The 12,335-nt window shown below is 37.0% G+C and overlaps 1 protein-coding gene across 2 annotated transcripts in view; it reads right to left on the reverse strand.

Moving 5' to 3' along the window:
- EPHA6 (EPH receptor A6) overlaps positions 1 to 12,335 on the reverse strand; it is a 513,048-nt gene that overhangs the window by 377,779 nt on the left and 122,934 nt on the right. For both annotated transcript variants that reach the window (XM_050915616.1, XM_050915617.1), the window contains one exon: positions 5,364 to 6,027. In XM_050915616.1, coding sequence (XP_050771573.1) covers positions 5,364 to 6,027 — 664 coding nt within the window. Of the gene's footprint in view, positions 1 to 5,363; positions 6,028 to 12,335 lie in introns of those variants that run through there.

Below are 12,335 nucleotides of genomic sequence, written 5' to 3' on the forward strand. Positions count from 1 at the left end.
TAACACTGAAACATTACCACGAATTCAAGTAATTAACAGAAAGAAGTTTTTGTTCAATTAAACAAATGCTCAATGCATTCAGGCATTAGTATCCCTAGGAAGTGTTGTTCAGTCAACTCAAGGTCAAAGAATTTGACCTTTACATTCTCACTTCTTATTGTATTTGTTTAATTAAAATAAACCAGGTAAGTCTGTCAATGCCTGTTGTTTTAAATTTTAAAAATTTCTTCAACCATACCACACAACATCCTTTGGTGGGTGGGGGTTTCCTGAGCATATTCCTCAAGAACAATCAACTTTTTACAGTTAAAATACACTTCTACATTGTGTTTGATTGGTTAAGACTAAAATCAATTCTGAAATTAGTATAATAATTAGTATTTGCTATATATAATTGAATTTTTCTCTGCAATTAATTGCTAACCTTGAGTAATTCAGATAATTTTTGGTAAATCATTAAAGAATTAGACTTCAGTTAACAGTCACCCAATTATTATTATACCATACCTAAAAAGAACTGAACTGTTGTAATTAAGTTTATACAGTGTTCCTTGTCATGATTGTTTCTTTCTGTGTAAAAAAAAAAAAAAAAACACACACCCAAAGACCTGATAGGGCCTGTATATATTATACATTTGTTAAATTTAGCACAACTCTTGTCTTGGACTGACATTCAGAGAAGATATGACATTGAACTTGCTACTTTTAATGGATGTTTATTAGAATCCTCTGCAGCATCTCCTCCTTCTATGCTATGACTTGTGAATGGGGCTGATATCAATGATTTAGCAAAGCAAGCACTTCATAGAGCCATTTATGATTAGCGTTGCCAAATTATTGGTACCAACTTGTTTATTAATGCCTAGAGGAACAGAAGAATATGTGAATGCTGCTGCTATTTCAGGATTTTGAGGAAAAAAATCTTGAAAGTAGATTCAAATCAAAGAGCGATAAATTGTTTACACAATCAGTTCAGAGAAGATGATATTTTTTCACGTTATGCCATTAAGAAATGTATGTGACACACAAATAACTGTGAACCTCTTGCAATCAATGTGACTTTTTTCCCCCGCTGACTTCAGAAAAGGAAGACAGTCCCCAAACGAATGAGAAATTCTCTATCAATGTGTCTCTGAACTGTTCTAGACACATTGGGGTATACATTTAATAAGTATGGATATTTTAATCCGGTTATGAATTCTTTTTACTTTCACTCTGAAATTATGTTTTTAAAAGCAAATACAATGGATAGGGAATACTGATAGATTCACAGACAGAGATACACGCATAAAACTGACATATATTGAAATAACTGAAGTGTTGCCAGTTAGGTTATTTTCAACTGCCAAAATCTACTTTACTTGCTTACCTATGATTTTAACAGCAGTGGTAGAGCTGATCAAAGACATTTTTATTCCCATTCTTTCTGCTTTGTGAGACTATGAGCAATGACAAAGGCAGAATATCATTCCTTATGCCATTTAGTACTTCCTGAATAGAGTGCATATCTCCACCAATATCAAAACAGAAATTTACTTTTTAAATTCTGTGACAGATAAACCATATTTGCCATGAAGAGCTTATTAGTCCCTACTGAGCCATGTGCTGGTGTATAATTTAAAGTTTGATACCTACTTGATTTGCAAGTAGGAAAAAATAATCAAGTATTAGCAAGTATTGCCCACCACCCAATTACTTGCCAGAACAGATTTCAAAATACAGAATTATTATTTTGAAGGTTATTTTCATGCAGAAGAAAGAAATAGTTATCAGTTTTGAGTATGTCACTGAGCATGTCTACAAGAAGTGTTGGAGATATGTCAGAAACAAAACCAAAAGATGCTACTTAGTTAATGAGGCATGACCTTGAGAAGAGAAACAAGATGACACCATAAGTCAGCGGGGTAAAGAAATACCAAGATAAGCACAAGGGCAACCAAAGAGCCACTTGAACTGTGAGTGAACTATCCTAATTAACATACTAGAAAACCCACCCTTAGGTAGGGAGAGCCCCCTACCAACAGAAACCCCTTCCTCACAGAACATGCACAGTAAGAAAGGAGGATGCTGTGACTTTAAGTGGAGATGAGGCTTGCAAGAACCAATAGGAACGAGGGTAACTAAGCGAAACTGTAAAAATACTGATAACTGTTGCTCAAAATATATAAAATGCTTTACTGTGTGTTAATCAGGTGTGCTAGCTTTGTGGAGTTACCACCTAGCACCCATCTCTGCGCAGACATGAAATAAACAAATATCTCGACTCTGTATGTTAATCGGCTTTTTTGCACACCGTGTGAAAGAATCCTGATTTTTGGGACAACAGAAGCACTGACAGAACGGCATCAAACACTTCCAAGACTCAGATTTGTAACTCCAGCAGTGGAATGGGAGGGACGAAAGGGCTTTGGGTTCAGATTTGGGGGAAGAGACCTAGAAGAAATGAAGACTGTATAAAAGTACATCTCAGGTTGTCTTAGCAGACTAAAGATGTAGTGGCTTCTCCTTTCCCCCCACCTACCCTCTACTCCCCCTTCTATGAAAACAAGCTAAATGTAAATTTTACAAATTTTCCCTTAGTAAGTTAATAACTTTCAGGTATTTTATGATTTAATGGGTATGAAAGAGTTAGTTCAGGATGTATTGACAAGTAACAAATCTTTTAAACTCTAAATTTCTGATTTGTGTCTCAGCCAAGAAGCAAAGTCTCAAAACGGGAGATTATGGCTGTCTGAAAGATTGCTATCAACATAGGCAGTGATCTCAGTTCAGTTCACAACGCTCAAAACAGTCACATTGTAAAAATGCATTCCCAGCTGCCTGAGCATGCATCTCCACCAGCAGCTTTGGCACAAAGGAAAACAGGGTGGCCACCCTGACACTAACCCTTCCAACTCATGGTTTAAGCACAAGAGCTGGAGAGTGGGCACTAGTGAAATTAAATTGTTGCTCTTTAGTTCTGAAAGTATCTTATACATTTGGGCTTGCCTTAGGCATGACATTCATGAAGGAATGCAAGACAAACATACTTTGAAAAACCGTCAGAAAAGTAGTACTAATATTAAAATACACTGAAGATGACTAAATGGATAACATCAGACACCTATGAAAATGATTTCAAAACACATATGGAAGCTCTATTAGATTATAATTTTTTAAAATAGTGATTTGTTACTCTTGGGGCAAATAGATAAGAACATGCAAACATTCATAGCTTTGGGTATTCCATTTCATTTAGGAGGTGCCTGTTCAGCAGCAGACTGGACTGCCAATTGAATAAGCGAGTGGAGTAAATACATAGCAGAAAAGTCTCCTGACATTTTTTGTGGGCTTTGGTAGCTCGTTATATTGTTCATGTACAGTTCTAGGGTATGACTCACATAATGGACAGAAATTCATTGAGCGTTAATGTCTTGAAGCAAATCCTTATCCCATTAAGAGAGAAACCTTTTGACCTTATGTAGAAAATTATACTTGCTTCCAGTAATGGCAATGTCAAAATTGTATTTTTGCAATGAATATATTTTGATAATTAATGCCAGCAAGATCAGACAACAAAGTGAATTTCATTTTCTGATTACAATGCATAGTGTGCTTTTAATGCTCTGTATTATCCAAGGTTGCTGTGCAGCTTGCCTAACACCATCAAATCTGAGAAGATCTTGAGCAAAATATTTGGGCAATAGCAATGTCACTTGTGTAATTTATGGATATGGACTCTTTCTCTTCCTTTTTGCTACAAAGCGAATGTTGAACCAAAGCAGACTGGTATCTCAGTGGCTACTAAGGGTTTCTTTACAATCATTACTACAGAAAAAGTACCTTATACTCAAGTCATTGTGAAACTATTACATACGGTAGAAGAGAACATACAAAGTACACGTATCCTTTAGTAATTCTTTCTGAAGCTAACAAAACAATTAACTACTAAGAAACTGTGCAGTATGAAAAGATGCATGCCTTTTATGATTAAGTGTCACCTATCCAGCAGTCCTGGCGGGTGGAAAGTAAGTCTCAACATGCACATTCTCCATGGATAGTTGTCTCAAATTCAATCCACAAAAAAAAAAAAAAAAAAAAAAAAAAAAAAAAAAAAAAAAAATCAGAGTCCTGGGCTTTACTCAAGTATTCCACAGCTTTTACAGAGTTTTAGCAATGTATTCATGTTCTAAACAGCACAAAAGTTTAAGGAATCTGAATTTTTCCATTTGTGCATGAAATCCAGTTATCAAAGTTTGACAAATGCAACCACTCTTTCAAGAGTAGCAGAGAGAGGGTTAATGAACCACAACAATACTTGGATTGTGCAGAAGACATGCTTTTTGCTCCTGCATGTGTTCGCTGTCCTGCCTGTGAAAGTGAGGGGCTGATAAGGAAAGAAAATACATTTCCCTTTGTAGTCATCTCCAAGTTGAAACCTTGATGTGAAACATCCTTAATGCGCTGTCATAGTGACAAGGTGCAGTGCTATGTTGTTCTATACATACCAGCACAGAGTGTGGTCTCTGCAAAAATCTTGAAGAGAAATCACCAAGCACAGCTATCTTCAGATAGACAATTCTTAAGATACAAGAAGGTAGCAAACAACATTCAGCAACTAACTGATGTACTGACACCTGCTTCACAAACAATCTGTCTTACTACATTTGTACATTAGTCTCCATGAAAAAACAGTACTAGATATGTAGCGTTACTTATATATTGTGATGAAACCATTTTGAGCACTTTTGATTTTAACCTTTTGCATTAACTCTGAATAGGGTCTCAAACATCTCTAATTGAACTTTATACCTACTGATTTTCTACTACATTAGCATGCATGTTATTCATGGAGGCATTTAAAACCCTTTGTTTTACAGAAGCATGGATAATGACGTTATCTCTTCAGGTGTATGCACCTCCTCTGTCTTTATGTGCTTACAGGAAAGATCCAAGTCTGAGTTAATTGACTAGATTCCCCTTTTAGGCATACAGAGGAAACAAGATTTTTTTTTTTTTTTTTCAGTCACTGTTCACCTCATCCTACATGGCAGAGGAATCCTGCTCCAAAGCATGCACTTACCTCCAGTAACTACAGAAGGAGTCAAGGTGACTAACTGATCTAGACACATGTACATTGTGGGCCCCTACAGTTAGACAAAATGAAGGTCACCTTACTAACTAAATGTTTTTTTAGAAATCCACAATATCATGACTTCAAATAGCCTCGCTTATTTCTGGACAAGAGGCATTCCTTGAAAGCGTGATGCAATATTTCCAATATACAACAAGGTATTTGCTGTGCATATAACATCATAAGACTTCTTTTTTTAAATTGAAAAAAAATAAAAATTAAAAAAAATAATCAAACAATGTTTTCTTACCATGGCAGGAGCCATCCACTTCTTCATATCCTACACTGCAGATGCATCGTCCTAGAGGCACAAGCCAATCCCCATCTGCTCCACAATACAATTTTGGAGTATCACGTTCCTCAGCGCTCTTCACACAGGAGCCCCGTACTTCCACCAAAGAGGAAGAATCAACCCTTGGAATAGTATCAGGAAACATAGCCAAATTACGGACCGTGAAAGGGCACTTTTTGTAATAAACACGGACTGAGACCAAAGCAATGCATGCTCCAATGTCCTGAAAAGCAAGATAAAATCCTTTCTTGTTTATTGGCCCAACCTCACGAACTTCTGTGTTGAGTTTCAGAATGCGGTCACCCAAGTCCATCTGGGTAAAGCTCTCATCAGCTGCAATAGTATCAATTTTAGTGTACTGGTTTGGCTTGAATTTTACTCCATGAGACTCATCTGACTCCATGTAGTAGAGATTGAAAGTTTCCTTGCAAGTTCCCAGTACCCATGGAATACTGTTGCAGTCCCTCAGGGTAAACTTCATTTCCACGTAAATCTTCTGTGCAGCATCACGGGAGATCCAGTTTGTTTGAAGCCAGTTGTTTTGGTTTGGTTCCATCACATTACATACCTGGTAAGTATGAATGGGACGATTGTGTTCATCCATTTCAGTTATGGCATCCCACTGAAAAGAAAATAAAATTGTTTGAAAACTAAGAAAAATAGGTATTATGCATATGCATATAAACAGAGCCCACATATACACACACACGCGCCCCATGTACATGCACCTATGGCTTAACTAAGAATAATTATTTACTTAAAGTTTAGTGGAAAGACAGTAGTTAAAAGCAGATACCAACTACAGAATGGTACAACAAGTTTTATTTCAGAAACTCTATGATAAATTTCTATTAATAAAAACATTTAAAAATCGATGTGGCTCAGTAGAAGAGGGAAATACTGGCCATGGTTATATTAGCAAGTTTAATAAGTCTGAGAACATTCCTGGGCATATCATTCAATCGTCTATGCTGAAAAAAAATTGCTAGAACAGTCCTGTTTGGTATGCTGGTGGGCTGGCGCTCTGGCATTCCCCCAAGCAATTCCCCACACCTCAGGCACATGGCACTGGCCAGGCACCTGCAGCAGTCGGCAGCTGGGATGCAGCTACTCTGGCTTGGTGGGTCTGAGGTATTTGGTGTAGGTTGTCCTGGTTTACACAATTGCCCTAGAAACATTTAACTGTATATACAGCATGTTACATTTCTGGCTCCATAGGGTCTTTATTACACTTATTTCAGGGGTGTGTGTGTCTGGAATCTGTCAGAGGCATCGTGCCATTGTTGTTGCCTTTATAAATTCTCTTCCTTACAGTTCAGAGGTGAAGGAGGAATCTTTTTTCCTCTCCTCTTCCCCCCTGCCTGAGGTTTTACATTGCATCAACTTCACTAAGGTGTTCTCAAATTCTGGTGGAAATTCCTGCATAGAGACTCTCAAAAAACATGAATCTGAAAAATTATCCATGTGCTATGTATGAAAGGCTTATCAAATGCCTAACTTATTACATAATCTGCTACTCTAAGGGATTACCAACATCCCCAAAATAGCTTCAATATAATTGAGTCAACTTTCCACTAAGCACTCCTAATATCAATATAGCACTAAATATAGATGTTTTCTTATCAAAACACAGAACTAGTTATAGTTCTGTATCCAAAAATATTGTGTCCCACCAGAAGGTTTAGCATGGCTTTTAGATGTACTGTTGTCTTATGGCATTGACATATCAAATAAGCCAAAAACCTCTTCATAAATATCAGTTAAAACACCAGACTACATTGTTTTAATGCTATGAAACATCAAAATATACATTATTCATGTTCATGGTTTAGCATACTTGGAATAGATTTATTATGAACATATGTTTAGTTAAAATTATTTGCCTGCAAAAAAGATGCATAAGCTTAAAATTGAGAAAGCAGAAGTTGAAAAGTTTATGGAGTATTTTCACTCTTACCAACTTTCCTCAAATTTTGCAGTTACTTTGGTTAAATTCACTGTATGGCATTTTAAAATTTTATATTAATTACGTACAGGTGTACACACATAACATGCCAAAGCACATGATCAAATTACTCACAATATGCAATTTCAAGTACAAAACCAAGATACAGTCCTTACACATCATTGTTCAAACATAAATTAAAATTCTGTTAGCCCCATGATACATCAACCCCACACATTTTTCTGCTCTAATACACACAGTATCAATATTTTTAAAAATAAAATTATACTCCTAAAGATGCATTTTGACTGCTTGAGCAGCTGAGTATTCACAGTGCCTGCCTACTTCAGTATTACAAAGACTGTATGCTTGGCCCGTGGCCTACTGGATTGAGAAAATGTAGGAAGTACAAGTTCAGTTTACCATTTTTAAGCAATAAAAAGTTATTTATATCACCATTTAGAAACACTGTGGAAAGAAAGATTTTATCTGTTCATCTTTTTCTGTGAAAGAGGAAGTTATTACTCAAGAGTTAGGTCCTCATTTTCAGAAAAATTCCCAGACATCAGATGACTCTTAAGGCCCATGTGGACATGTAGAAAACTAGCCCGCTTTACTTTGAGTTTTAAGAACAAATAGCGTCACAATATGGAAGTGGGGGAACATGCACATCTCCAAGACCTTTCACATAATCTTTATGTAAAAGCAAAACAACACAACAGCACACAACAACAACATGCGGGGGGCGGGGTGGGGGGGAAGAAGAGTGCACCTTTTTCTTTAGGAGTGAACAGATCCATCATGGTGGAAGCAGCAGGGAAAAAAACAAACAAACAAAAAACAAACCACCTGTGGCTCCATTAGCCTGAAAACTTTGATTTTAAACAGTGGCTGGAACTCATGCGGAAAAAGGAATTCCAAGTGCTGCCAGATGCAATCAGAGGATTGGGATTCCTGGTCACTGCAGCATGCACCTGGGAGCTATGCAGAAAAATAGGGTAAGTGAAGGCCTTTGCAGGCCATCGCTTTTGAGGATTCTTCCTATCACAGTAAGAATGATAACCTTGTCTGAAGGTCCTGTCCTAAGAACCACAAAACATACTTCTTCTATGATAGTAAGACAATTGCAAATACTAATACAAAACAAGGGCTTTTGGCCTCTATGACTCGTACGCATTCAGAAAGAACAAAGCTGCTACTTCAGCATTCATGGCAAGATCAGAACAAATTCAGATTTGGTCAAAATTGTGTGATGAAGGACTAGTTAGCACAGGGCTTCTCATGCCATTGTCCCCAAATTGGTTTGAACTATGATTAAAGTCTACCCTGTAGCAAGCAATATAACAACCCAAGTAGGTCTTGGCTTTGGGAAAGGAAAAGGGGACTTTTCATGCTCTGGTGGGCCAGGCCTCTTCCCTTTTGCCAAGCATGAACCCACACAGCTTGAATTGATTCAAAATTCCACAGCCATGAAGGATTAAGAAAAATAATTAAAATTATAAAACAATTTTAAATAAAATTAATTAAAATCCACAGCTCCAAGCCTTAAAACCTCACCAGAAGAGGTTCTTTAAAAACAAAGTAGGTAAGTGTCTCAGCTGCTGATCCCCATTTTGCCTATCGTATCTGTTACATAAGCCAAGGACATACCACCTTTTTCTTCACATATAAAACATGTACTAGAAGTTTAAGCATTATTACACAAATTTGTGTTACACACAAATATAACCACAATGTAGATTTAGAAAAAAACAAGAGCAGCAAAAGGTTTTCTGCATTTATTTGTGCATCAAACCACATTAAAAGGAGAATGTGCTATACACTCCAGAGGTCTCAAAAAAACCAAAAACACCCACCACCCAACCAAAACCCCAAAACAAAACCAAAAACACCCCTCAACCCCCCCCAAACAAAGTCACCCCCCCAAAAAAAAACCCCACCCAAACAAACAAAAACCCCACCACAAACTGAGAATAAAAGAGTAATAGGTGGAATGACATGTAGTTTTTAAAATACAGAGCAGTCTTCAGAACCAGAGTAAACTAGCTTAAAGCAAAAAAGCCTCAACATACTACTGCCTCTTAAAAATAGTAAGAGAAAAAAAATATCCAACATATCCTCCCCTTACCATGAGATTCTCTTCAGAAATATTTATCTATTCACTTTGAATCAATATCTCGATTTGAACTTAGAAATTAAAGCCCTGAAGTTAGCCGCTAACAGTGTAGTTAATAATATAAATCTATTACTTCTGTAGGAAAGTAAAGGCTCAGCACTTCAATAACTGGTTTAAAAAGAATAAAACAAGATGGATTGATCAAACACAGACAGTGCTTTAGTTCATTCAAAGTAGACCTTGCGTGCTTCATGCCTGTGCCTTTCCATTGTGCTCCCAGATAGCCCGCTGACAACTCCCAATTTATAAGAATTCATGCATTAGGCAAGAAAAACATTTAAAAGGCATTTGCAAAAATGTTTAACAGAAGTAGTAGTCTAATCATCATACATTGAAAATATTTTCAAAAAGGGTTAACATCTAACATTTCAACCTAGCCATCACACTAAGACATACTGTATAAGGTATGCTTACAAATACAGCTGTGAGTTTGTTGGCGTGTGCTCTTAATTACTAGTCCCAGATACTGAGTGCAAGGTGAATTCCACCACCCCAAAATGTCGATGTAATTTACTGAAAAGTCTGACAGAACTCAATCTGTGATAGTCTCTGACAAGGATACATTCTTCCTGGGTGAAATACAATCTGCTTTTAAATTTTACATAAGTGTTGCATTCTTCTTCTGATAAAAACAGCCACAAAATATTAAGCAATAGTTAAATTCAGTGCAGACAACAATAAGCCAAACAATTTATCAAATACACACTAGTTTTCTTTTGGGTGTATTTCATATTATAGCTCCTAATTAATTAAAAGTATTTATAAACATTTTATTTCTACAAAACTATTCTTTGCTTAAACCTTAAAAACAAACGAACAGAAGCATCTCATTGGTGATGTTTGCATGAGAATGTAATAGCTCCCCCCAGAATACCTAACCTGACAGGCACAAAAACTGGCAGAAAGTGTCTGGTTTAGACAAGCTGACAGTTCAGACTTCCTTCAAATCGAGCCTCTTGGCGTCCCAATGCACTGCATTACTTTCAAATTTTTTTGACTACGTTCATTTCAAATGATGAAAGCCTCCGATAATGTTGATGGAAGCAGCAGCAGCATAAAGCTAATTCTTACAACTGGAGTTCCAGGACTTATGAAGAAGAAATGTCAAAAACACAGTTTGGAGGAAAGACTTCAAAATTCTATTTTAACATTGTAATCAACAGCAGCATGGATAAGAGGTTACATTTTACTTTCACATGTGGCATAAAGGAGGAGCAAGTGTCACTAAAATAGAAGAACATGGAATTTGAAGATTGGTAGAGAGAAGATTTTAAGATTACTTGTCACATTCAAATACAAAATATGAGATTAGGCTACAAACCATGCTGAGATTTTAGTTAGATAAAATCTCAGCTGTTCTCATAACGCTACAAGCTACTTTGCAATCTTTCTTTTTCATTTTAGAACTTCACTAATATTTAACAGCTGTACAGAGAACACTATATAGAGCAAACTACCTAATTTAAATCTTGTACTAGCTGTATATAATACTGAAATCTGTTTTCAGTGTGCCTCACTTTGTTATTCTTCTTTTAAACCAAACACTACGGATTTACAAAATCAGCAAGAGCCATTTATTACAATTCAGTACGTTGTATCACCAAAGGCTGTATGAACATTATAAAAAAAGAGATTGCATTTCCCATATTTTGTGTTATTTTTAAACACATTACTGTCTGATAAGAAAGTGTCTTAGTGATACCATGCTACAGAAGAGTAAACACAGTGGACCAGTTTCAGCCTGATGGAAGCAGTCGTAACTTCCCTGAAGACACCAGTTATTTCAACAAATTCTGAATCTTGACTTATCTTTAAGCCACAGTCAGCCTCTTAAGTGAACCCTTATTGAGGTGATATTGTGCTACCAAAAGAGGTGCTAAATTGATGATTGGCATGATTTGCCCAGTACTAGCTATACACAACACTGGATTTAGAGGGGGAACACAGAACAGAAAGGACTGAGAGGATATTAGCTTGCCCTGTTGTCACCTCCCAGCCCTCTGTGGCAGCACCATAAAGTTGCATGTTCCCACATCAACCCTACGGCTCCTCTTTGACTTCCAGTCCTAGGTGCTGCCTATGGGCAGCAAAGAGCAGTCATGGCACTGCACTGGAGCCAGGAATAGTGCATCTTTTCTCATGTGAAGACCTGCACTGCAGGCTCTTTTCCACCATGGCATTTGAGCCTCATTTCCCGTGTTGCAACCTCCACTGTGCCATTTGCCTAGAAGCAAGGCCAAGCAGATTCTCACCACGTAGCAGCAGCCCTATTTGCACTTGAAGAATTCATTACAATTTTATTTTTATGTCAAACTTTACTGTAAGAAGCTTTTCCAATTAATAGGGGTAGTTATATCAAGCAACTGAAAATGTCAATTTCATAATGAGCTGATATCTAGATAACTTCACATGTAGCGAAAGACACTTTTCCCACAAGCTGTCACACTGATTGATGAATTAATAGTGGGTTCTTAATCTCAGATAACAAATATTCAGGCACTGATCCCAGCAGCAGTTTCGTAATCTAGGATGGCAGTTTTAGCATCTTGCACAGCTCAAGATTATTTTTATTGACATTTTACTTCATTTAAAGGAAAAGGTAGGGACACTGGTTACTTATGTCCACGTCCTTGCTCAGCGGTTTAAGGAATGGAAGAGACCATCTGCCCTTACAAGTTTTGCTACTTTTGTATCCTAAGCGAGGAAGTTCCCTCCCCTTTCTCCTCATCCTTTTACTCAAAGGATAATTCTCTAAAAATGAAGGGTTCTGCATTTCCACATACCTAACCAGTGTATCTTAGCTCACTCC

Source organism: Gymnogyps californianus, chromosome 1, assembly GCF_018139145.2.
Source record: "Gymnogyps californianus isolate 813 chromosome 1, ASM1813914v2, whole genome shotgun sequence".
In the NCBI taxonomy this organism is placed as follows: domain Eukaryota; kingdom Metazoa; phylum Chordata; class Aves; order Accipitriformes; family Cathartidae; genus Gymnogyps; species Gymnogyps californianus.